The sequence below is a fragment of the Miniopterus natalensis genome, chromosome 19 (assembly GCF_054644295.1).
Source record: "Miniopterus natalensis isolate mMinNat1 chromosome 19, mMinNat1.hap1, whole genome shotgun sequence".
NCBI classification, from domain to species: Eukaryota; Metazoa; Chordata; class Mammalia; order Chiroptera; family Miniopteridae; genus Miniopterus; species Miniopterus natalensis.
The window spans coordinates 30,086,444-30,113,860 of NC_142099.1; the positions used below are offsets into that span (position 1 = coordinate 30,086,444).

Below are 27,417 nucleotides of genomic sequence, written 5' to 3' on the forward strand. Positions count from 1 at the left end.
GGCACATATCTGGGTTGCAGGCTCGATCCCCAGTCCCAGGGGCAACCAATGGATGTGCCTCTCTCACATCGATGTATCTCTCTCTCTCTCTCTCTCTCTCTCCCTCCCTCCCCCCCTTCTTCCCTCCCTTCCACTCTCTCTAAAAATCAATGGAAAAAAATATTCTCAAGTGTGAATTAACACCAAAAAAATCAGATAGTATTAATCTTCCAGTTTGGTTCCTTTTTAAAAGTAATTTTGGCTATTTTAGGTCTGATGCATTTTAATATGAATTTTAAAGTGACTTTGTCAATTTCTACCTTTAATAAGCTTGCTAAAATTTTTATTGTGATTGCATTGAATTTATAGATCAATTTAGAGAGAACTGACATCGTAATAATACTGAGACTCCCATCCCATAAATATGGTCGTATAGCTCTTCATTATTCCATCATCTTTCATTTCTCCCAACAATGGTTTGTTGTTCCTAATGTGGAGAGATCTTTTACAGCTTTTGTTCCTAATTTATGCCCAAGTATGTAAAATTTTTTGATGGTATTATAAATAGCATTTTTTTAAAATTTCCAATTGTGTGTTGTTGGTGCGTGGGAATACACTTGCTCTTATATTCTGCCACCAAGCGGAGCTCTCTCATTAGTACTAGTAGCTTTTTGTAAATTGCATCAGATATTGCTACCTAGACAAGTGTGTCATCTATGAAAAAAGGCAGTTTTACTTTCCATTTCCAACCAAAATGCTTTTTGTTTCCTTCTTGAATTGAATTGAGGTTTAATGGCCCTGAAAGTATAGGAACCTGAGTTTTAATGCCAACTCTCTGACATCACTCACTATGTAACCTTTGGCAAGTCACTCTCCCTCTCGGAACCCCAATTACCCTGTGAAATGATCGGAATGCTCTTTCTCCCAGCTTCTAACATTTAGTAAGACAAAGAATGCGCTCTGAAAGGTGTTAGCACTCTCCTAGTAATCCACAGCTTCCTGCCCCTAGGCCTCCGAGTCCTACCCTCTTCCAGTTAAGGACTGACTCACTGGGCTCCTGACAACTGCGTTGAATAGGAGCCTGTCACCTTTTCTCCTCCCAGCCTTTCAGTGAAACAGGGGAGCGGCTGCACTCAGCCACTCTCTCACCATTTGTTCTGCTGCCCCCTGTTGGCAAGGCCCAGTCTGTTTTCTTAGAAAAAGCAAAAGCCTTTCAACGCATGAAAAAAATTAGCTCTGGGCCACACACATAGAAAAAACAATTTCATTTAGTTTTAATTTTTTTTTTCTTCTAAAGACATCCTATCCTCTTGCTTTTCTATTCAGGCCTTATCAATAATGTGAGGTTATATTTTGCTGAGATAGGGTAGGCTTAAAAGCTGAAAAGACAGAGTCCTGTCCTGCAGGAACTTAAGAGTCCAACAGGGGGATGGTTCATTTGTTCTTTATCTGTATGGGAAAGAGACGGGCAAACAAAGTTACACTGAACTATGTTAGAGAAGATGCTATGGCCTGAATCTTTGAAAATAGGGAATCTGGGCATCCTGAGGCCATGGTGAAAATGAAAGATATAACAGACTTTTTTATTCTTTCGAGTTGCCACACATCCGGATCTCATTTCCAGGTTTGGGAGATGCCCTTTCTTCTGAGAAGGCGCCCCCTCCCATCAGATGGAAGGCTAGTCCTGCCCAATCAGATGTGCTCATCTCAGAGTCTGAATCCAAAGCTGGTGACGTAAGAACCATGCAAACCCCATCAGGCAATGGGAGGCAGCAGCAGCTTCATCAGATCCCCTGAAACCATGGTACCACATCCAGTTTCCACAACCCAGAGCCACCTGTTCCAGCTCTTTCGCTTTACAAGTGCTGTGTGGGACAAATGAAGACCATCCAAATGAGAACAGGCGCAGGCTGCTTATTGGGAGCTTGCTACAGCCTGCAGGAGTGAGAAGCTTCACAGCAGGAAGAAAGGCAGCCTCAGGGGCGCCTTGCTCGGAGGCTGTTGGCCTGGGGGAGCTGCCGGTGGGCTAGCGAGAAGCGGGGCATCCTGTGCGATTGGTTAGGGGCTCATATTTGCCTTTCTCCTGTTCATGACAAGTTGGAAGTGGGGACAAAAATTAGGGATGCTGTCAGCTAGTAACCAAGTTCTGGCCATTTGGGGCCTGATTGCTACTGAAGTTACGGTTTGCCTTCCAGGGCTGGTTGCCGCAGACTGTGGATCAGAGTTCTATTTTTATACATAGACTAGCCAGTGTCCACTTGTGCCGTCAATCTTCCCGCAGAAACTGAGGCCTGAGAAGTAGAGTGGCTCGCCCAAGGTCTAACAGGTAAGAGTGACCAAAGGTGATAGGTCAACCTGAGTTTTAGTATATTCATTTACCCTATCATCGCCAAAGGAATTTACATTCTGCTTGTCGAAGAGGACACGGGAAAATGAAGTTCAACACAGATGTCGTCGAGATTAGTTGCACCAGGAGGTTAATAGTGCCACAGCTTGGCAGCAGGCCGTGGCTTTCTCCCCCAGGCAGGACCACTGCCCCAGGCAGAGCCTCTCCTGATCAAGTGCTTTCTGTGTCCTGGGCCCGCCAGCCGGCCACCAGAGCGAAGCGGTGAAATGCGTACTCTCAGCCTGCCTCTGTGTTCATAGTTTACCTCCACTGCCGTCGAGCAAGATACGTTACTTTTCTGGTCTTTGGCTTCCTCATCTGTGAAATGGGAGTGACCATGGCACCTGTGTCATCAGGTTCTTGTGAGATTAAATGAGTGGATGCTTGCAACACACGTAGAACAGTCCCTGATACATAACAAGTTAGGCACGACAATGCCACTTAGCCCTCGCTTCAGCCCAGTGTGGGAAGGAGCATAACTCCCCACGTCGCAGATAAAGGAGCTAAGGATGGTGAGGTCCCTTATCCAAGGTAGTGCGTGTCAGTCAGGATTTTCACTCAAGTTTCTGTGAAGCCAAAGCTTGCTAGTCCTTCTATTGTGCTTGTGGGAAAGAGGGAAGTAGAGTAGAAAAGCACACAGGGTGTGGTGGCCCCGGGGCCCACGCTCAACTCTTGTTCTGCCCTTGCACTGCTTCCATCGCCGAGCGCATTGTCACTTGCAAACTGGTGATAATGCCACTGCTTCAGAGGGTTGTTTTAAGGATTAAGTAACAGGATGTATGTGAAGTTCCCAGCCCAGTTCCCGACACACGTAAGTACTTAATAAATGACAACAATCATTTTGATTATTAGACTTGGAAGTGACAGTCATGAGCCCTTTTTTAGGATCTGTCCCTTGATGTCTCCATCCCCGTGAAGTTTTCCTTAACCCCTAACCTTGACTTCTCCACCCCTGAATGCTCCATAATTGGGACTACAGTAGGTAAAGGATTCGGTCCTTCCAGGGAGAGGAATGGAGGTAACAAAGTCACAGAGGTGACCAAGAGGTAACTCTTGACAAGTCAGTGGCAGAAGGGAGCCCTAGAGACCACGCCCTCCCGTGGCCCAGACTTTCAGAAGAGGAGAAATGCCTCCCAGGAAAACAAACACGGGAGCTTTGTTCTCCCCTCTGTGAGCCAGCCTCAGACACACCCACCTGGAAGCCTCACACCACGGGCAGGCAAAACCAGCCTCCTCGCTGCCATCCAATGTCTCTTGGAGGTGATGTTTCTCATTTCAACACGGAGTTCAGTGAAGTCGACTTCTCCACTCTTTCTTGAGAGTTGAAGCTAAGTTTTTGTCAGATGAGTCATAGAAAACCAGGGAACATGTGACTAGAAAATCTGATAGAAGAGGGGTGATAAAAGGGTGAAAACCTCATAGAAAATGGGTGATAATAATGGGAACATGAAAGCAGAAAATGCCTTGTTTTCAGAGGCACGTAAAAGACCATCTCTTTCATCACCCTGAAAGGTAGATAATATGATCCTCTTGTCCAGAGGAAGGAACTAAATTCTAAGAACATTAAGTTTTACAGCCCAAATCACTCAGGTAATAAAGGTAGAGTCACAATTTGAATCCACAAAAAGATATATGAAAAAAAAGACACCTAAATGTTTGAGTAGTTACCTATGGGTGGGGGGCTAATTGGGAGATTTTCATTTTCTTCTTTATATTTCTCTGTATTTTTAAAATGTTCTTCACTGGGTAATTGTTAATTGTATAATGAGAAAAAATTAGTAAAGTAATTTAAATAAAGCAGGGTGCAGGCTGAGAGCTGGGAACAGAAACCAGAGGCAGTAAGAAGAGCTCTCTGTAGGAGCTGGGGCATTGGCATCAGTCTGCTGTTTCTGAAACTGGAAAAACTGAACTACTAAGTGGAGAGTGCACTTCAGGGTGAGGTGAGGAGAGAGGAGGCAAGCAGCCCAGGCCAGGATTCCATCTCCTTTCAGCCCAAGGAAGCTCAGCGTGAAAGGGGCCTGGAAAGAGAACACGGACTTAATAAGTTGGTCGTGAAGACAAAGGCTTGATCCAGCAATAACCTAGATCCTGGAGTAGACAGAATCCAACATGGGAGGGCCTCAAAAGAGGGCACATGCACTTTCCTGGGCAAGGCTCAGTAAGTACACTTTGCACTTGTGTGGTTTTTTTGTGCATTTTTAAATATATATTTTTATTGATTTCAGAGAGAGGAAGGGAGAGGGAGGGAGAGAGAGAAACATCAATGATGAGAGAGTCATTGATCGGCTCCCTCCTGCACACACTCCCCACTGGGGATCGAGCCCACAAGCCGGGCATGTTCCCTTGACCTGTAATCGAACCTTGATCTCCTGGATCCTAGGTCAATGCTCAACCACTGAGCCACACCAGCTGGGCACACATGTGTGTTCTTAACCTATAATAGAAACTTCTGCCCATTATAGTTTGTGGTGCAATTGAGATCTCTGACTTAAGAGTATGGGAATCTGAAATGAGAAAGAAAACTAAGGTACAGAGAAGACAGTGCTCAAGCCAATAAAGTGAAAGCAGGGATGGCTAAAGCCCCTCACTCAGTCAGTCATGAGATCAGGGATGTGAGTGAGCTAAGAGACAGAGCTGGGATGGTATTCAGTAAGAGAAAGAAGGCCCAGGTCCCCATTTGTATTCTTCCTCCCCAAAGGAGCAAGCTGTCCCTAGGTAACATGGGATTCAAGCTCATCCCCATCACTGTTTCTGTTCCTGAAGCATTTTTCAACTCCAACCAGATATTATGCAAAGAAAACTTTATTCATAGAAATACAATTTTACCATACAGCTGGAAGATACACAAGGATGGGGTTGGGGAGCTGGGTGGGCGTGGTAAGTAATTATAAGGCACATCTGTAATTTCACATTGGGACTTCTTCCACAGCTCCCACCTAGTAACCACTGTTTCAGTTTATAAAATCACTGCGGCAATCAGTAAATATAACATTAATTTAATAAAAATGAATATCCCCTCCAGCTACTCATCTAGAATTTAGAGTTTGTTTACTGTTTGAAAACATATGACACGCCCTAGTCAGGTTATAAATATAATCCATGATTTTTTTAAAAAGACGTGTTCAAGTACAAAAATAAATAGATTAAATAGCAAAAATAAATAAATAGATTAACTAATAAATATATCCAACAGTACAAAAGATATTACCAAAATCTTATAAATCCACGGTCTAGATTAAGAGTGGGAACACATGAAAACAACCACAATAAGGAAATAAATATTAAATAAATAATGCACACAGTGACCAGCACTAAATGGTAAAGCAAAGAGATGGTGGTTTGGGGTCATGTCTCCACAGCACTCAGGCCTGGGGCTTGTAGCCGGGACACTGTCAGCGGTGTCATAGCCGCCCTCCTAGCGTGTCTCCTCCATCCATTGCAGGAGAATGTCCAGCTCTCCCAAAGCTTTCACCACGGCTTCCCGAGGCTTCAGCTGAAAGACACACACGCATGTGGTGAGTAAATCACAAACAGACAGCCTGTGCCCCACGGTTAATCCTCTCTTTTCATTGGCAGTTCTGTTGGGGGTCGTAAACAGAGCCTTCTTTCAGCGATGGGAGAGCTCGAAAGAAGTTATGGAAACCCCAGATCTCACAAAAGGAGGGAAAATCATTGTGTCCACCACGCTTGGTTAAATAGGGAAGCCGAGGCCCAGAGGGGTAGCAGAATTGGGACTACAACCCAAGCCTCTTGCATTATAGGGATCAAAGTAATGAAGCTGTTTTTAAAAGGGTGTGTGTGTGTGTCTGTGAGTGTGTGTGTGTTCGCACATGCGCACAGGGATTGATAGTCTGCATACTTCAGTGGAACATATATTTATTGTGCTAAACACCGGGCTGTCTCGGGATCCCCAGATGAATTGTACATCCCCTACCCTCAGGGAATTTACAATCTAGTGAAGGAGACAGGCAGAAGCAGGCAGTTAAAATGTAGTGTGGTGACATGTTAGGACACAAAACAAGTCTCTACAAGTTCAAGAAGATTGAAATCATATCAAGCATCTTCTCTGACATTTACACAATAGGATACTACGCAGCTGTAAAAACAAAGGCTCCCTTACCCTTTGAGACAGCATGGTGGGGCCTGGAGACTATCATGCTAAGAAAAATGAGCCAGGCAGAGAAAGACAAGTGTCACATGACCTTATCATATGTGCAATCTAATGAACAAAATAAACCCATGAACAAAATAGATCCAGAGACACAGAAGTATGGAACAGACTGACGAATCTCAGAGGGAAAGAGGGGTGGGTGGGGAGAGATTAACCTAAGAATTGATATGCATATGTGCATAACCCATGGACACAGACAATAGTGTGGGGAAGGCCTGAGGGGAGAGGTACAAGGGGGAGGGGACTATTGGGGGGGAAAGGGGGACATTTGTAATACTTTCAATAATAAAGATAAATTTTAAAAAATAAAAAAAAAATTAAATTTTTAAAAAATGTAGTGTGGTGAATAAATGATGGAGTTCACCAGGAAGGCAGTGGAGGCACTGAACTCAGAGAAGAACAGTACCTTCTAGGCTGAGTCTGAAGGATGCGGAGAATTAGTGAGGAGTGGGCTCTAGGCCTTCCTGGCAGATATACAAAGGCATTGAGGTGAGAAACAGCATGATGTGGGCATGTGTGAAATTGTGAGTGACTGTTTTTGAGGGTATGTATGAGTGTGTGAATGTTGGAAAGCTGTGGCCCCTTGTTCATGCGGCTGGAAGATCTCATGTCTCTGGAATGACTTGATGGAATCATAGCCATTCCCTTTCGATTCTTAAAGCATCTTCCAGAGAAAGTACCTCCTAGAGCCTGGATGGGTGTCCCTAGAGTAAAGCAGAGGGACTTCCCACATGACCTCAGAGAGCTGTTAACCTGAGGGTTACAGGATTTCTGTGTACCAATACCCATCCCAGTCATCTATGATCTCAGTTCTAAAAACACACTCATCCCAACCAAAGCCAAAATTGCATATACCTCTTCAAAGTGACTCAGAATCTGGCTGTATTTCTCCGTTGCTTCCTCCCCACAAGGGCATGTCATGTGGGCATGCTGCAAAGAATGCCAAAGAATGATAGGTTTTATTAAACATTCTGGTTTTCTGCCATTAACACGAAGTAGGTGGGAATTCTCCTTTCTGTAGGTACTCCTTTCTTACAGAAAAGTCTTATCAGATCTCATCATTTGGGATCAGTAAGCTAATCATCAGTAGAACAAGAAGCCAGCTTTTCAGGCTCAAATACAGAGCTCATTGCTGTTTCTTTTTAAAAATAGGTGGCACTGAAGGAGTTTGTAATCACAGTGTCCCATCTGGCCTGTACCCCCAACTCAGCTCTGGCCTACCCCCCTCCCAGACAGTCACCATGGAAGGAGAGAATTGGATTCCTAGGTCCTATCCAGGCCCTATTTTGAGATTGAGTCCAATGGCCTGATGACTGGCTACTTGGACCTGGGATGCACTAGTACACACACCATTAGATACCTCACCTTAATTTCATGGATAAAAGATAATTGTTATTAACATCAAATAGCTAGCATTTCATAGTTCTTTAGACTTTTTACACAGGGCATATACCCAAAAGTCAATAAAACTGAGTTCTTATTACCTAGTCACAAGGCTCAACACAGATCATTAGAACTTTTGGACTCAGTATTTGCATCCATTAAATGGGGGTAAGAAAGAGCTTGACTGCTAAGTCATTGGAGCTGTGTGCGGAAATGAATCCTTTATCCAAGACCCTTACTCACACAGAGCCGGAGGTCCTTCTTGATCGTAAGAAAAGAGTTGGCGAGACTGCTGATCTTCCGGAGGATATGGAGGTCAGAGGTCCGATAGTTTTTGAATACCGTGTCCAAGTAGAGTCTCAGCAGATGTCGGAGGAGGCAGCACTGATCTGCAGGCTACAAAGAAGACGGTTATGTTGGTGGGGAGAGGGTGTCCAGGGACAAGACTCAGAGTGATAGAGATGCCCTGGCTCATACTTCCTCCCAGAACTTCTATGGGCCAAGCACATACCTTTGTGTTTGGCAAGGACTCCGTCTTCCTCAAGATTCTGTGGTCAATGATTTCATCTTTGGCTTGCTAAGCAGAAGAAGACAAGGCAAGAAATGACAGGTCAGTGATGGCTGCCAGGGTCTTAGACATGGAGACCTCCCATTCCCTTCTTGCCATGGCCCTTGGGCAGTGGCCCTTTCCAAAACACTTTTAAATAATGAACTAGAGATGTTTCCTGGGGATGCATCCTCCTGGTTAGGAGTCCCCAGCCTGCCTCTTTTTGTGTTCATACTTCTGGGAGACAGCAAAAGACAAGACAAGAGGGGGAGAAGCAGCCACAAATTGGAGGGAGGGGGGTTCTTCCTTCACATACCACACTGTCCCGTATCTCAGAAAATCCATTTTTCATTTCCCGAAGGTTTGTGGTGATCACACAGCTTCCCAAATGGAGTGTCTTCAGCCCAGCAGAAGGTGTCCAGAAGAGAGAAAACACAGCCAAGAAAAAGCAGAGGGGGAGACCAGGGCCTTTCATCTTGTGCCAGAATCTGGAGACCACAGGAGCTAGGAATTCAAAGGGAAGAGTGTGACTTACTGTTTCCCTACCTCGTGCCTCAAGAAGCCAATCCAGTCACCAAGGACATGCCTCCCCCAGATGTCTCACGGGCTGAAACTTCATAGCTTTATCTGGCTCCGAGGGTCTGGTGCGTTACTCTAACTTACTAAGAAAACCTGCTGAGCCTCCTCGGAGTAGCCTTCGGTGCTTGTTCAGGGTCTGAGTGTGAGCCCGTGCTCCAGGTCCCAGCTCTTTATTCTGTCCCATCCCAGCCCCATCGTCATTGCCCAGCAGGTAAGGCCTGGAGCAGCGGGCACTTGCAGTGAGTAGACAGAGGATGACAATTCAGGGAAAATGTCAAAACTTGTTTCGGGGAATTGACATGTATGGCCTTCCCTTCCCGAATGCCAGCGAAGCTCACCCTAGACCCGCAGGGAAGCTGGGGAACACAGAACTCGCAGGAGCTGTTGCTGAGCCACCAAAAACACAGAGAAAATTGTCTGGATTTTTATGGCCACCTCAGGGCAGAGGAGCTTAGCTCTGTTTGGCATTTGTCTGAGATCAGATCAGTTATTTGGGGAGAGCAGATTTATTTCAGCCCCGAAGGCAAAGAGAAAGTCAGTGATTACATAATAATCCTCCTGCCAGGGAAGGCAACACGGGATGGGCAGCGAGCCCAATTCCACCAGCACTCCTCCGCCCTCCTGGGCGTCGACTCCGCGGCGCCCTCTGCAGGGAGACTGGGGAAGCCAAGAGCACCCTCCTCTTCTCCCCTTACCTGGGGCCCAAGGTCAAGGAAGTGACCCCAAACAGAGAAGACAAGCAGAGGAAAACTGACCTCTTCTGGGGGTGAGCCGTTCCCCGTAATGACACTTTATAGTGTTTGATGAGTTTTACGGCAAAATAAGAATGGGCTGGGGTTAGTGAGGACACTGAAGGAGAGCCTGCTTCAGGCACATTTTAAGGGGCCCCAAAAGTCCTGGTAATCAAGCTAAATAATACTGAAGTGCAATTTCAAAATTAATTTAAAAAGCCCGTGATAAGCAAAATATCACTATTTTAAATAAAGACAGAATCTGACAGCGCCATGCGGAGCCGTATTGGAGCCTAAGACAAAAGGGGAAATGTGTACCCCTACCTACTTATCTACGCCATATGTTTCTATGTACCTTTAATGGTTAATTCTTCCCCCCCAGAAATATATGATGAAAATACAGGTGATGAGCCTTCACCAAGAATGTAGAATTATAATAAATTCTCTATGGGGCATAAGTAAGATATTTAAACTTACAATAATGTTGTGAGTTGTAATATAGCTACTTTTAAATTCTTCAGTATTTTTCAAGTGCTTTAATGTTTTGGAACTATAACATACAGAAAATACATAAAAACACATGTATAGGAAAGATAAAAACACATCTTTCCTTTGGCCTTAGGCCCCAATATGGCTGGGCACAGGGCTGATAATCGTTGCCATTTACTGAGTTTTTTCTATGTGCCAGGCAATATGCCAGATATGTTTTATATCCATGTCCACCTGAGATACTGCCAAATGTAGGAAAAAGGAATAAATGGGCCAAACTAGAAAGTATCAGAAAGAACTCTGCGTTTGGAGACGAGAGAACCGGGCTACTATTCCTGCTCTACAAGTTCCCATCAGTGTGGGTTGTCCCAGTTTGCCCAGGACCAAGAGGGTTCCTGAGACACAGTTACTTTCAGTTTTAAAACTGGAAAAGTCACAGATAAACCCGGATGAGTTAGTCACCCTACTTCTATGCCACCTTAGACAAGTCAACTCATCTCTCTGAGTTTTGTTTTCTTGGCCCCAAAAGGGTGATAATTAAACTCACCTCAGAAACTTATTTTAACATTTAAACAAAATAAAGCATAATTTATACACCTAGCACATAATTCATTTTAAATAGAGAATGATGTTAGTTTGCCTTAAATGTAGTAGGTGTATAGTAAATATATGATAAATTCAACAATTCATTCAGCATTTATTGAGCACCTACTATCTTGAATATTGGGCCAGGCACTGAAGTACAAAGATAAACATGGCAACTCCCCACCCCCTAGGAGATTTTGTCCTAATGGAAAAGGCTCCTTTAGATGTGACCCTGAACACATCAAGGTCCAGTAGATGATTGGGAGAACTGGGCTAATGCCCAGATGGTATAGATAGAGGGAAGGCTCTCTTACCTGAGCTCAGAAAGGGCTGTTGCTTCTGATCTCCTAGGAGTCTGTTTCAAAGCTAAGAGGCTTCCAATTATTTATACATGTCACCAGAAGGAAGTGAGCTCCCATAGGTGAGAACTGAAACTCCCCTGGAATTTCTCTGGTGCTTGGCACTTCCTCCCATTCAAAGACAGTTTAATTGTTGGCTGGGTTACCTCAACACCTCCAAAAAGCACTTGACAGGAGGTTACTGGTTATAGTTGTTGGATAAAAAATGTGCTCTTTCTTTCTGGCTGCCTTCCAAAGGTAATTAGGACAAAAAGATCACTAAATTACCGAACTGTAAGAGAATTCCAGATGTTTTATTCCTGCCCTTTAATGCCAGTCCTCCTTTACTGGGCTTCTCCCAGCCTCAGACACAGTGGGCTCACTTCTGCTGTTCCTCCTTTACTTTTGCTGTTCCCACCACTTCCCTCAGACAATAGCCACCCTTTTCCCGTCAGTTCATTATTAAAGAGTGGACCCCAATTCTTTATTCCCGAACTACTCTAGACCACACCAACCCCTTCCTTCTCTGACTTCCAATAGCAGATTTTTTGGGGGCACGTGAGAGTCTAATGTTGCCCTCTGTTTCAGGGGCCTTGGCCTTTTCTCCCTGAGGTCGCTGAAAGAGTTTCTTACACAGGGACTAATCTATCAGCTAGGACCACACTTCTAGGCAAGGTTAAGTCAAAGCACTGAGATGAACTGCATGCCAAGTTTCATGCTTTAAAAATTTTCAAGATAGTAAGGATTAAAATATATTCCTTTTCAACTTATTTCTGACTCAATACCTACAGCTCTAAAGTCCTGAATTTGAGTCCCAGGATTCCACAGTTTACAGGATGACTTTGACATATTATTTCATGTTTTTAGATCGCAGTTTACACATCTGTACAATGAGAGCAATATTTTATTTATAATATTTTATAAAATATTACACATGAGATAATATCTAAATTCCTTTCCTGCTCTGACATTCAATGTCACTGTGATTCTTTGCTCTCCTACCTGTTGGATCAGAACATTCTTTTTCATGACTTGTGATGTCTTCTATTAAGTTCCTCGAAATGAAGACCATAACTTTTGATCGTAATGCTTGATACATGTTGAAAATATGTGTGAACATCTAATCTTAATATCTCTTGAGCTCATGCCTGTTTTTATTTTCTTTTTTTACTTTATTTTTATTGTTGACACTATTACAGACGTCCCCAGTTTTTCTTCCTTTGCCCGCCTCCATCCAGCTCCTGCCACCCCAGCCCCTTCCCTCTGGCCATCACCACGTTGTCTGTGTCGGTGGGTTATGCATGTGTGCCATTTGGCTAATTCCTTCTCTCCTTCGTCCAGCCGCCTCCACCCCCTTCCCCTCTGACAGCTGTTTTTTGCATCACTGGTGTTAAGTAAACAATTTCTCATGATCAGCCATAAATGATGAAAGTAAAATTGAGAGACATGATCTGACAAGAATACTTAAAATCAGGACTTTCAGCAAATATAAGCAGTACCCATGCCAGTCAGTTCCTTTTCATTGGCCAAGAAGAACGCAATTGCTTTGTTTTAAGTTATTACCTGTGATGATTAATTAACCTAATTCATGTGCAATCACAATATAACTTGGACAACCAAGTGTCCCCTTTTCCTATATCAAAATGCTGTATTCTTTCAAAATCCACCGAAGAGATCCCATTCCGTTCTCTGTACAGACACCGACTTAGCTCAGTTCCTCTGCAAAACTTTTCCTGCCTCACCCTAACCACTCTATCTGCACCCCCAATTCCCAAGGCAAAGACGGCCCCTCCTAGAAAGAGATTGAACTATAGCCTGAACTAGTAGCAGTAGAAAGTGACATAGGTGAATTTAAGAGAATTTAAGTACATTTTAAAAAATAGAGGCCAATTAAATATGTAGGTTAGAGCAAGGAGGAATCAAGGATAGTAAAACTTGCCAGGCCTGCGTGGTTCAGCTGTTGAGCGTCGACCTAGGATCCAGGAGATCAAGGTTGGATTCCCAGTCAGGCCACATGCCCGGGCTGCGGGCTCGATCCCCAGCAGGGGGCGTGCAGGAGGCAGCCGATCAATGACTCTCATCATTGATATTTCTCTCTCTCCCTCTCCCTTCCTCTCTCTGAAATCAATAAAGACATATGTAAAAAAAAGAATAGTAAAAATATAGCTAGGCTGAACCACATGCAATTTCTCTCTGCATAGATTAAAATTGTCTGATATTGGCACTGTCATATGGTTCAACCTAAAAATTATTATAATGTATAGAGTTTCCTAAGCCTGGTACCCGGGATACACTGTAATCATTTATATATAAAATAAGCCTGGTACCTGGGGTACACTGTACCCCAGGTACCAGGTTTATTTTATATATATATTAGGTATATAACATAATGCACAGTATATATACTAATACAATATTTAATGTAGATAGTCTCATTTAATTCTCACAAAATTCCACTAGAATATAAGCTTCTTGAAGGCTGTAATTGTGTCTGTCTTATCCACCCCTATGTTACAAACACCTGGAATGGATCCTAGTTCATGGTAAGCTTTTGATAAATATGTGTTGAATATATTGTTTTATCTATGAGACAGATCTTGTGCCCCAATTTTCTGACAAAGAAACTTAAGCTTAAAGGTTGAGTGTTTGCCCAAGTTCACCCAGCCAGTAATGTACTAAAAATATAGCATCTCTTCCTACTGTTGATGTGACAATAGTAAGGCCCGGGGGGCGACAGGAAGATTAAGTTGAGTTAGTGGCAGGATGGAAACGTCAACTAGGTCTCCTAACTTTTAATTCATTACTCTTTGCATTAAACTGTGTGCCCTTAAGGACAAGAGGGCCTAAAAGTGGTGAGAATGGGGGTGCCAGGAAACAGGGTCGCTTGTGCTATATTGGGGCCAACATACAAGGAAGAGTTCCAACAGTGTGTTCAGTTAAGGGAACAGGCCACCCGTCTCGCTTGTCTGAGAACCTCTGGAATTAACACTCGATCTACAATAACAAGAAGAACCTCTCTCGCTCCAGCACTTTCCATCATCCTTCCCAGGAGTCCAGAATCACTGGGATGATTCTGTCCTATCACAGGCAATCCCCAGATGCTTAAGGACCCGTCTCATAGGCGATAAACAGGATGGGTGTAGTTGTGGAGTTCCTGAAGCAAACAATGAATTGTTGCAACCCATCCTCAAGTCCCGAAATCAGAAGGCTTTCAAACTTCCAGATATAATGAAATTCACTACCTTCTTCTTGGAAAGTTCATTTTAATCATATCATGCCTAAGAACGAGTTTATTTGGAACTGAAAATGATTGCCAGAAATAACCGCAAATTATTGCCACACCTTCCCAAATGTGACCTTCCCCCTCAAGTTGTCACAGAAGGACAAAAGTGAAATGGGATTTTACTGTGAGTCTCTGCCCTTGGCAAGCTGGCCCCTGCCTGCTGGTACAACCCCAAGTTTTCTAGAGAAGACGATGGCTGCAGTGCCAGTACCCCACGATTTAATTGGGGGGGCTGGGGCAAGGACTCTCTTACACAATATCTTCTCCAGTAAGTCCTAGAGGGTTCATAGATCTTCTGGGTTAAGGAATGGCAAGAACTTCCTTACTTAGTGACAGACTATCACCCCTGGACTGTTAGAGCTAGAAGTGACCTCAAGGACATCATTTTAAAAACAAGAAAACTATGGTTTGCCAAAGGTCACTCTGGCTAAAAAACCCGGGAGTTAAAATCAACTAAGTGTTCTTTCCAATAAAGGATACTCTTAGCCCATTATGAACTAGTTCTCTGTAGAAAACAGTGTCCCTTAAAGATGAGGCCAAGAGAGAAGCTTTTCCCACCATAATTCTGGCAGAAAAACAATCTTCAATGGAAAGCACGTAGAGGGTATTGACACTAAGGAGGGCATGGGACTGAGAGTCAGGAGGCTCAATTCTAATACTTTCTTACCACCCACTTTCAGGGTGACCTTGGGTGACCCAAGACTAGTCCTTACACCTTTCAGGAGCCCATTGATTCATCCATAAAATGCAGGATAAAACCTGCCTTTCCCCTCTGGCTCCCTGAGTTGGCAGGAGGATTTTATGCATATGTACAGTTTTGTAAACCTTTAAGCGCAGCAGGTGATTTTTATTTACTCCTGTGTCTGATCGAATAAATTTTAAAAGCCATTCTTTCAATAAACATTTACTAAATGCCTATTATATGCAAGACGCCGTGTTGGATGCTGTGAGGATCAGCGACGCCTCAGTCGGGCCTCTGGCCCCTCGCTGCTGAAAGCCCCATGGTGCTTGCAGAGCACAGAGAGAGTCAGTGCTGCGGAGAGACAGAAGGTTGTGCTGAGCGGTACCGGGGAGGGGGGGCCCACACCGAGGGGAGTCTGAGCTGACCCTTGAAGGACGGAAGAGCTTAAATGGACAAAGATGCTGCAGAGGGGCAGGGAGGTGAAGGGGTCCGACAGAAGGCAATCAAGACAGACATGAGCAGGGCAGCAAAACTTAGTGTGTTGGAGGACTAGCTTTGCTGGAGGTGGATTTTGGGCAGAGGAACCGTGGGCCATCAAGTTGAAAATATGGCTTAATCATCAAGGACCAAGAATATCATGCCAAGGAACACGAATTCAGCTGGGAGTCTAGAAGCCTATATTCTAGCTCTAGATTTACCCTCAGCCCACTGTGTGGTCTTTAAAAAAATCACTTCCCAGAACCCTGTCTCAGAGCCACCACGTGGAAAGTCTGACTACTCCTAGCGCAGCGTGCTTGTGAAGCCACTCAGAGCAGTGGTCCTAGCTGAATCCAGCCTCCCAACCATCAAGGCCCCAGAAGTAGGAGCAAAACCACCTTAGATCCCGCCCCAGCCAGTTTGGTTCAGTGGTTAGAGTGTCAGCCCAAGGGTCCCGGGTTCAATTCCAGCCAAGGGCACATACCTCAGTTGTAGGCTCGATCCCCTGCCACATGGGGGAAGCAACCCATCGATGAAGATTACAACAGCAACAACAACAAAAAAAACACCTTAGACCCTGCAAACCAGACCATCTGCTAACTGAAACCTATTGAATGACCTCCATGGATACCATGTGGAAGAGATAAATTACCCAGCGGGCCCCTTCTCTAATACCAACCCACAAAATTGAGGGATAAAGTAAAATGGTTGTTTTTAAAAAATAAAAATAAATAAAAAAATCACTTCCCTTCTCTGGGCCTATTTTTGCATCTGTGAATTGTGGGGAAATAAATTAAATGAAAATTATTTAAGTCCCATTCAGCTTGGCCTTTTAATTCCGTAATTGTTTTCCTCCTGAGGCAATAGGGAGCCATGAAGGGTGTTACAGTGGGGGAGAGACGTGGTAGCTGTGCAGTAACCATGCTTGCCCCTTGTTGGTGCTCAAATGGAATGGGTAGAGTGTGATGCGGCTGTGGCGGAGAAATACGGGGGCATTGCATGAGCACACGAAGCTAGCTTTAAGAAGCAGGATTTCAAAACTGGGGGTCAGCATATAACCACTGCCAGATCATTATTAAGATAAGCTGGGCAGAGGAGAGAGGCGGATCTCTTCTTATGAAATAAACTTCCTAACTAAGCCATTTTGGGGCAGGAAATCGTTTTCTAGAAACCAAGAAGAAAGCCCAGCCACTCCTTTTTTCCCACGGCAAGTCCTGAGTTTGCAGCTCAGGGTTTTTCCTGCCTGCAACCAGGACGTCACAGTTGCTGGCTGCTGGGCTTCCTGCCCAGTTGCATCACTTTGCAGGGAAACACTGGCCTCGGGGTTCTGAGGAGGAAGAACCTCAGCTCGCGGTGGCCAGGTGGAGGCCTCCGCACCCCAGGCCTGCGGTGCTAGGCGCTGGCCCGGCAGCCTGCGGGGCGGGCATGGGCGGAGCAGCTGGCTCTATCAGAAGCTTACATTTTCGGTTCCCTGTCCCCAAAGCCAACAGAATGAGTGACGTCATTTCCCTTTCCTGCATTTTTCCATCACGCTCTGTTTAACCAGCTCAACTTGCTGTCCCTATTTCTCTTGAGAATTCCTGTGACATAGCTGGGTCCCCCAAATTGGCTAATTCCTCTGGCTCCCAGCCTGCAGAGTAGGAGCCCCTGGGAAAGCCTCTCCTGGACATGAAGTCTGGGAACAAAAATCCAGCCTAGCCTTGAATGAACAGTTCCCACACCTGGGACAATAGCCATATACGCAATTCCTTTCCTTTTAATTCCACAAACAAGCATGGAGGCTCTCCATGTGCCAACCCTGAGCTAAATGACCCAAAGGTGCCACAGTGGGAAGACACGGGCTCTTGGGGCCCCAGAGCATCGCAGGGGAACAGACCCTCTTAACCTGGGGAAAGGTGGAAGGGGAAAAGCCACAGCCTTTATTTCTTTTTTCACTAACCTCTATTTAAAGCATTTTGTTCGATTATGAGGCTAGGAAACAAGCACGAACCACAGTAGTATTAGCAGCACCTGTGACCTTGTCACTGATAGAAATAACAGATATTTGGTATCAAATTATAATTGTTTCAAACACCTCAAAATATCACTATGCTCCTCACAACTTAGAAATGTCAGTAGTTTGTAGGCCCGCAGCTGGATCTTCTTAATTAACACATTAATAAAGAAGCACAGCTAGTATACACTACCTACTGTCATGTGCATATTTTGATGGCTGTACTTTAATAAAATGGGTTTCTTTTGTAATCCTATGTGTTTTGTTTTATGCACTTATAAACATTATTCTGAGTAGGGTCCATAGGCTTTGCTGGTGTACCAAAGGGTAAGATTCCTGTCCCTCTGGGCAGATGCAAATGCCCAGTGTGACTCAAAGTCTGAGAAGAATGAAGCTAGTTATGGGGATGACAAAAGGGGTTGTTTGTTATCAGGACTTTCTTAGAAAATTCAGTCTGTGTTTATCATAGGCTCTGGGGAATGGGGTGGGGGCTGGAGAGGTTGGGGTTACTTCTGAGGGACAAGGAGAGTATCTGGGCTGATTTCTTTATTTATTGATTTTTTTAGAGAGAGAAAGGGGGAGAGAGAAACATCAATTTGTTGTTCGGCTTACTCATGCATTCACTGGTTGATTCTTGTATGTGTTGGATGGGGTGATGGGGCAGGGATTGAAGGTGGTTGAAAAGGGTCGCTGCAGTCAATCTGAGGAAGCTGCACCCTGAGACTGCGTTTCTAAGAAGCAATGACTGCTTTCCTTTGGTAACCCACTCAGAATCTAGATCAGCATTGCACACATGACAAGAGATCAACAGGCTTGCTTATTGATGCATTTCCCTAACACAATTCAAAGCACTTTCCCATGTCCTGGTTCCCTGAAAAGACTGAGCTCTCTGATATCCAGCATTTTTCAAATTAGGCATCATTTCTAGCCACCTGGGCATAATCCCATTGCCGCACACGACCCCCACGGAGGTTAGCACAGAGGGGTGTTATCTGCACTCTGCCCCAGGAGTCTCTCAGCTGGAGTTGCACAGTGCTCTTCATGGGCTAGGAGTGGGTAATGCTTTGGGGGAGTTGAAGAGGTGAGAAAACAGAGGTGATGTTGTTACTTCCTGAGTTCTTTCTCCCCATTTACAGGGCTGCTGGACCACATCGCTCCCAAGTGAGCTGGGGCCCAAGTTAGCAAGACAACCAAAGCCCAGGAGAAGGGTGGGAGGCGCTGACTTTTTGGCTCCCGGATGTGGAGTTAAGGACCATAAGACAACAACAATCAGGGGCAAATCAAAACCAAAGCTGGGGAGACCTGACAGAAGGGAAAACACTCCTTGCTATGGGCTAGAAACAGAGATACTGAACAAGGGGTAGAGGGTCCCAGTAAAGGAAAAGAGGAAGCCCGAGAGATTCCTAAAGTCAAAAGGCAAAACCATAGGCTTCTCCAAGAGGGCACTGCCCGACAACTGGCATTGCCTTTGCTTCATTCATTCATTCATTCATTCAAGGCATATTTATCTACTGAGTGCATTCATTCACAAAGTACCTGTCCTTGAGGAGCTCAGTCTGGGGAGAGGAGACGGGCGCTAAGATATCTTGACTTGTCAAGAACTGGAAAACCACTCTGGGTCCCAGGGAACACACCAGGAGTGGAGTGGAGAGGAAAGAGCAGGAGGAAAACTGCTTTCTCCCCTGGGGGTGGGATGAAGGTCCTTGGGAAGTTAAGTCTAGATTGGGGTGAAGGTAGGACAGCAACAGAATGTGACCACAGGCTCTTTTGTTGTTTGTTTGTAGTTGACTGGGCTAACTGAGTGTCTTCCAGTGACCCAACTGGAAGTAGACTATTTCTAGAACATTCTAGAGCTCATAACAACTTTTTAAGAACTCACCCTCCCCCAAACTCCTTGGCCAAGCATGATACGCTGACCCTTGAACCTCCAGGAGCCATCAGTGTGCTTCTGTCACTCACATTGAAACATTCGCTCACAGCTGCATGGGGAATGTCAAGTGATTCATGTGAGCCGGGGATTGCGCTTGCAAGGGCGAAGCAAGGTTCAACAGAGTCAAGGACAGTCCTCCACTGGGATGAGCCTGTGATGGAGGAATGATGGACTACAGGTGAGCCTGTCGGAGGGGTGTCTGAGCAGCAGGGAGACTTAGGGAGGCTACCTGGAGCCTGGCTGACCACCAGAAACTGCAAGCACCCGTAGCAGGGCCTTGGCTGAGGGCCTCGTGGAGGAGCAGACCTCAAGGAAAGCCCTATTGGCCTGGCCAGTGCCTTTTGCTTTGTCTCACTTGCTAGTTCCTACAACAGTGTTTATGGGAAATAAGACTAGAAAAGTTGAGGATCATTAAGTAGTAACAACCATTCTTTTAATGAGCACCTACTATGTATCTACGATAAATGATGTCTCCAACCCCCATCATGATCCTGGGGAGCAGCTCTGTCCTTATTTGTACAGATGAGGAAAATGTGGGGTCACAAGGCAAGGGGCAGGACCAGCATTTCACATAAAAGCCTATCCTTCTACCCATCCATTTGGCCAAACTTCCGGGCCAGTGCTCAAAGGCAGCTGCGCTGTGCATGCGAGGCTGCCAGCAATTTGCTCTGGAAGGTGGAGGGAGGGTAGAGCGTCCTCCAGGAGGAGCTCACACGCTCAGCTGGGGCAGGAACATTATTACCATGCTCACAAGTCGATCTCTGCTTTTTTGCTCTGAGTTAGTCCATAAAATTCACATGTAACTTCATAGGCCTGTGGCTACTAAGTCCAGGCCCCTTTTTTCATTCATGTGGCTTTAACGGTCTGCGTTGCTGGCATCCAGTGTCCTCACCTGGGCCCTGAGTTATACAGCCTTGGCCAGAACAAAGTGAACTTCCCCAGCAGCAAGGAGAGAGAGACTGGAGTCAGGAAGACCAGATCTGGGCTCCCTTTCTGGATCTGCCATCCCTTAGCCAGGTGACCAAGTCCCTCACCTCCCTGAGCCTCAGACGCCTTCGCTGATCACATGGGGATCAGACCCCTGACTTCCTCAGCTCCTCTGAGCCTGAAAGCGCCTGGCACAGTCCTGCGAGAGCTATGGGTTCCCTCCCACTGCACCTTGGCAGCTGAAGGTGAGCCCTAGATTTCTCCAGGGTGCTGCTGGGGGCCGATGGAGGGTGGAGAAGATGTGGTTTGTGAGAGAATTTTATACTTGGTTCCTTAGCAGGTATTTATTAAGCACCGGCTCCGTGAAAAGGAAAACAAGAAACACCACCACCAAAAACAAAAGCACAACTCTGTGGACTATAAGAGTCAGGACACATTCTTGGAGTCTGGAAGGAGAGAAAGGACGGGTAGACAAGTGAAGTGGTCAGTGAAGTAAGCAGGCAGAGAGGAGAGAGAGAGAGAGAGAGAGAAACTAGGCAGGCAGTGTGTGCAGATAGGAGGGCCCCCTAGGCCATCGGAATGACCCTGACTTTTAAATTATAATGCACAGTAGACAGTACAGGGGTCAGTACAGACCACAAAGGACCAAAGAAATTTAGTGGCCTGCCCCCATCAATTCATGGCAGGAGAAGCCTTGGAGCCAGACCTGGCTCCTGGCTGACACTCTTCAAACTATGCCATGCAGCCTTCCCCGAGGGGGTTACAGTGGGGGGTGGAGGCTGAGGGGGGCTTCGCCTCACTTGGTGCTCACAGCAATACTTTGAGACTGGTGCTATATCTCCATTTCACAGAGGAGGACACGGAAACTTAGAGACGTAAGTAGTTTGTCCAAAGTCAATGGGATTGGAACCAAGTGGCCTGACTTCAGGGGTCCTGCTGTGTCCGCTAAAGCACACTCCGTGATATCTCCTTCTCAGGTAGAAACAAGAAAGGATGCTCCGGCCAGCCGGTGACAGCAGAGAGACCGACCCAGGACAGCGAGTACGAAGTGCTTCTTCAGCACCCGACCCACGGCAGGTGCCCAGTATCTTCAGCTGTTATTGTTGTTAACCATCTGAGGAGGGTCCATCTAGAAGGTGGTGCCCATTTTGGCCTGTCTCCACTGTGGCCTGGGCTGGAACACCCTCTACCCAGGACACCCCATGCCTGGGGCTGTGCTTGTTCAGCTTTGTCACCATGATGACCATCCCTCCGTCAGAAACACTCTTCTCTGGCCCAACGTATATCCCCGTGGAGACTTAGGGTCAGAGAAGATGTATCTAGGTTGGGAGCAGTAAGAAAGAAAGGACAGAGAGGGCCAAAGACAGAAAGCGAGACAGAGAGGAAAGGCAAAGACACAGAGAGAGAGATCAGAAGCTCTCTGCCCACCTTCTCTATCGTTATGTGTTGGATGGAGACTTCAAAGACCCAGTTTGGAAACTTTCTCTGCACGAACTCCCTTTGGGACTCTGAGTAAATTCTTATTCCTCTCTAGACCTCGGTTTTCCCATCTAGGTATGTTTGTTAAGGCCCCATTCATTTCTAATAGTCACCATTTATGATTCCTTAACTGACCCCCCACAAATCAGAAGACACTCTCTAATAAGTAAAAAAACAGTTTATTCAGAAAAATCAGTCAGTGCAATATGTACTACAGGGTATCACTCAGCTCACATCACAGACATGGGATAAACAAGCTCACAATAAATTAGGGGGAAGCCAACCTTTCTCCTCCAGGATGGCCCACAAGACGGTTCAAAGGACATATTTCATTATAAATATGATAGTAGACTATTAGGTTATTTTCAGGTGGGGACAGCCAGCCTGGGATTTTCGGCGGCAGGGTGAGGTCCGACGAAACATAGATTTTGCCCTACAATCCCTCAGCCCCAGAAGAGAGGATTCCAAATCTGCAGAGAGGTTTCTTCAAAATGATGTCACTTGCAGAAAAATGGGGCCTTCCCGGCTCCCTCCCCTTCAGAGCAGGCTGTCTCCGGGTAACCTCCCAGGCTGCCCACCTGGGCAATGGGGTTCTTTGTGGTTAGGCAGCGGCAGTTCCTTCATGATTCTTGTCAATCCAGGCCAGAAAGATGTCCAGCTCTCCCAGAGACTTGACGGCAGCAGGCCTGACCTCCAGCTGAAACCAGAGAGATCATGAGGACCTGCCTCTCCAGACCCTGTAATCGGTTCAAGCCACTTTCCCCATGTTCTGGTCCCCATGAGGTTTTCTTTTCATTCATCAATTACATTTGCAGAGCACACAGACCCCAAATCATTCTCCCAACAGGGAACCCAAATTGTTTCCCACCAACAGGCAGTTAAACCATGGCAGAAACTTATAAACAAAATTAAAAATTCTTCATTTTTTTGCCCTCTGTCTTTCTTTTTCTTGTTTTTCACAGGAAAAACAAACACAAAACTTGCCTTTCTGGACAGTCCTTTTGCTTATTTCCCTTCTCACATCAGCTTTAGAAGGTCTCAATCCCTGGGTGCTGTGCATGTCGGGAGGGCTTGTTGTCCCCATTGGATATATTAAAGCACCAGAGTCCCTAAGGATCAATATCCTACCCAATGTCACACAATCGGCAGGTATCAGAGCTAAAACTAAAACCCAGGTCTCCTGACCTACTCCACCTCCTCTTCAGCAGACTAAAAGAATGTTCTGTGGAGCCAGACCTCATGGGACCACTTAGTTGCAATATAAACTTAGTTAAGTTACTTAACCTGTTTTTGCCTCAGTTTCCTAATCTGTCAAATGCAGAGCATGGCTCACAGCAGTGTTGTAAGGACTAAAGGTGTTTAAACCTGTAGCGTGCTTAGAACAACACCTGGCTCATAGGAAGAACAGCACGACTCTTAGCCAGCGTCATAACATTATCTCGTGGAACCTCTCCCCAAAGAAGCAGAGCTCCGAACAGCTCTCCCCACCTCCTTGCTATTCAAATAACTGGCATCTTTAGAGAGTGTGGTTGAAATGCAGAATCTCAGGCCTCATTCCAGACCTATGGAGCCAGCATCTGCATTCGAACAAAATCTCCAAATGATGCACGTAAGAAGCATCGCTTCAACCTCCACCTGGGCATGAGACACTTGTTTACAGCTGCAGGAGAAGCATGCACACAGGATGCTCGTGACAGTTACTGGGCACAGTGACACCTGGCAGGTAACATGATTCATGCCTAACAGCTTCCAATTCACCGAGGATCTTGGTGCCTCTGCATCACCCCCACCTTAAGCAGCATGTGCTTTCCCTCAAAACAACACAGGTTAGGCCTGATATGTAAGGGCATAAGAAAATGGTGGGGGGATATGGGGTTAGGGATCCCAGGAAATGAGCAAATGAAGTAAGACCACCATACTCTTTTTGCAGACATACCCAACTGGAGAGCCCTGTACTAAACATCTGTTGAGCAAACGAATGAGTCTGAGTGGAGTGGAGGCAGCGGGCTCCTACCTGTCACTTCCATCTTCCCTGTCTTCCTCCCTGCCCTTACCTGATTGTAGTTGTCGTGGATGATTTGAGTGGCATTGGTGGCTTCCTGGCTGCAGTGACACAGCCTCTGCTCCTGCTGGGATAAAGTGGAGACAGCACCCATCAGAGGACCTTCCCATCCTGGCCCAGCCTTTCCACCACCTCCCCTCGTGGAGTGACATTTCCGCTTCCTCCCAAGGTAAGAGTCAGGTAAGCAAACTCAGTTTGGATCAGCAGCGGGCAGTAGGGTCTGTTTGTAGAATCACCTGTGTTTGACCAGAGCTTTTGCTTTTTCTGGATTGACAGACACCAGGCTGGAAGAGCCGGGAAGGTAGGTGTCAAATCTGTCTTGTCCCCACTCTGAATGCAGCGCTCCACTCAATAAATATTTGTTGGTTTGGTTAATTAAATAACTGGTTCAATGAATCTTGATGTAAGTGGGACAGAGGTCATGACTTCTATCAAGTTTAGAATCTGGCACAGAGAGGTGAAGTAACTTGCCACAAAGTGACACAGGAAGTCATTGGCAGGGATGCGGCTAGAGCCCATGATTTCTGCTGTCCTAAGGCTTTGTTGGTTTGTTTGAATTTGGTTTTATTTCTGATGTTTGATTTTAATAGATAATAATGAATTTACAGGTGATCCTTAGAGGTAGGTTATACCAGGGAACCACCCAAAGGTTAATTGGTATGGAATCCTCAAAGGGCCAGAAACAAAGACACTAGGGGTGAGCCTATGGCAAGCCTGGCATGCCCCTCTCATAGGCCAGTCCTGGGGTCACCTGAGGGATGCTCCGACATAAATGGTCACCCCAGAAGGGTTATCCTTAGGAAACCTGGGTCTGGTAAGGTGTCTGCAGGGAGGAAGCCCTGGGCAAGGAGTGACCACTGGAAGAGATTCTTGATAGTTCTCATGGACGACCGGGGAGAGAATTTCCTTTGACTCCACGAACCATTTAAGAAGGGGACTGGGGCCAGCATGTCCCGGGCTCTGCCCGGGCAGACAGGAAGCAGAAGCTTGGAGTTCTGATGTGGGGACTCACACATTGCTGCAGAACCTTCTGCGTGTAGAGGAAAGAGTTGGCAATGCTGCTGATTTTTCTCATGATCTGGGGGTTCAGCTCCTGATGGTCCTTGAACACCCTGTTCACGTAAAATGCCAGGAGGTTCTTGGTCATGCAGCATACATCTGAGGGCTACAGATACAAATTAGAGGATGCTCAGGGCATCTAAGGGCTACAGATGTGAATTAGAAAGCCCAGGGCATCTAAGAACTACACACGTGAATTAGAGAAAGCCCAGGGAATCTAAGAGCTACACACGTGAATTAGAGAAAGCCCCCTTAAGCAAAGGAGCTAAAGAGCCCAACTTTGTTTTATCAGGGAAAGAAGGAGGGAGGCAGAAATGGGACAGAGACCTGCATCCCACTGACTCCCTCATCCCCATCAGCTATATCTAGGCCTTGACGGGGGGGCAATGTGGAGGCAGGGGCATGAGGCATGGGGCTCTATTCTTGGCCCACCACTAACGAGTCAGTCTCTCTCCCAGGGTATCAATCTGGCCATTTAAAAATTAGAATTTGGAATAGATAATCTTTGGGGTCACTTTCAGCTGTGATATCCTATGAGTTTCTTATACAGTTGGCTGGAATAGTATTTAATAAAAGGCTACACATCTGTTTACCACAAACAAATCAGACCCCATACTGACTAGAATTATTTCATGCAGAGAAGCCCAAGGAAAAAAATAAATCATTGCAGATACAACATGTACTCTGTCACATAAATACTGAAAGAAAAAAGATCTTTCTAGAACTCTTACAAGGACTGGAGGAGCTTGCTTTTAACGGCGCTCCTCAGTGACCCCTCTGCAACACACTGTCACCTGGACAACTGGACAGATCTCACTGGCTTTCCTGCCTCGAGCTGCCCACTGGAAAGGGCGCCATCGGACTGCCTTTCTAAAAGTGTTGTGGTGATGCAGAAAACTACAGGGACTCTCTGTTACCTCTATTATAAACTCAGCCTGGCATGCAAGGTTCTTGGTAAAATGACTCCAATGTATTTTTCCCCCCCTCCTCTTTCTGTCACCGTCACGTCCCTGGAGCTACAGCCCTGGCTGCCTTATTGCCTCCTGACGCACCTTCATTGACCCGTACACCCATTCTCCCAAGCTGCCCAAGCCTCTTCCTTTCTTTTAGCCACGAACCCACAGCCTAGTCAGCCTCTAGGTCTCTGCTCATTTACTCCAGTTCCCCATGAAACCTTCCAGAATCACCCTAAGCCATAGACATCCTGTCCCCTTTGAGCATGTGGCACCTCGATCACTCTCTAGGTAAGTGGTGCTTCTCCAATTCCTCCCAGGGGCTTCCTTTTTAAAATTAACTTTATTAGGTTATCAGTGCTTAAGGGCATTATATAAATTTCAGGTGTACAGCTGTATAATACGACACCCATATACCCTATTGTGTGCTCACCACCCTAAACCTATCTAATTCCATCACCATATATTTGACCTCTTTACTCTCTTTGTCACACCCCCAGCCCTGTTCCCCTCTGGTAACCACTGCTCTGTTGTCTATATCCATGGGGATAGAAAACAAAAGGCAACAAACCAACAAACAAGCAAACAAACCTCATAGATACAACAGCATAGTGGCGCCCAGGGGCTCCAAAGTCCCCGAGATAGAGTGTGCCTCACACATCAGGGGATTAATGAGAAGCGGGGAGCATTTAGAGCACCCCGGAGGCCAGGACAGAGCAGGGAGCAGGGTGAGGGTTTCTTTCGCGGCCCAGGGCTACTTCACGGTAAAAATAACAATCCCGGAAAGAGCAGACACAGGCCAGTACCTTGATGCTGTGCAGGGTCTCCGATGGGGACAGGATGGTGACATTCTGGAAGGTGTCCTTGGCTTGCTGTGAAGGAAAACATAAGAACAAACGCAAGCGATGAGTATTCCACGTCTCCCTGAGACACGAAAAATAATGATTTGGTACGTGTCCTTCATGCCGGGATGCAAGTGGGGCAAACCCCTGCCCACACCTTCACCCAGAACCCATACTCACGATGGCTCTTTTGATTTCTTGGAAACTCTCTTCTATGTGGTGCATGTCCATGGAAATCAGGCATCTCCTGAGGCTGCGGGCGTGCACCGAGCACAGGAAGAACGTTGTGCCCAGGAGCCAGAGGGCAACACGCTGCGCCTGCATGTCCTGCAGGAAGGGCGGGAGTCAGATGCCCGGCCAAGAGTGGAGCGCAGTGAAGGAGACCCCTGACCCGGCTCCCCTTCGGACCTCACGGGGCAGGCCAGGCAGCAGCCAAGAGAACAGACTCAGTGCCTCAGCCCCTGGAGGTCAGGGGCATGTGTTTCCTCCTTTGATTTTCTTGAATCAATGGAGTGAGCCCTCCCTCCTCCCCCCATGCTCCC

The 27,417-nt window shown here is 46.1% G+C and overlaps 2 protein-coding genes across 2 annotated transcripts; both read right to left on the minus strand.

Moving 5' to 3' along the window:
* Window positions 1-5,780: 5,780 nt before the first annotated feature.
* On the minus strand, window positions 5,781-8,941 carry IL20 (interleukin 20). The gene is made up of 5 exons (XM_016215525.2): window positions 8,783-8,941; window positions 8,431-8,496; window positions 8,163-8,315; window positions 7,392-7,466; window positions 5,781-5,858 (listed from the first exon to the last, which is right to left on the minus strand). The coding sequence occupies exons 1-5, from the start codon at window positions 8,939-8,941 to the stop codon at window positions 5,781-5,783; spliced, it is 531 nt and encodes a 176-aa protein (XP_016071011.2).
* A 13,619-nt stretch (window positions 8,942-22,560) lies between these two features.
* On the minus strand, window positions 22,561-27,199 carry IL19 (interleukin 19). The gene is made up of 5 exons (XM_016215953.2): window positions 27,056-27,199; window positions 26,840-26,905; window positions 25,034-25,186; window positions 24,014-24,088; window positions 22,561-22,656 (listed from the first exon to the last, which is right to left on the minus strand). Exons 1-5 carry the CDS (start codon window positions 27,197-27,199, stop codon window positions 22,561-22,563), a joined length of 534 nt encoding a protein of 177 aa, XP_016071439.1.
* Between the last annotated feature and the right edge of the window lie 218 nt (window positions 27,200-27,417).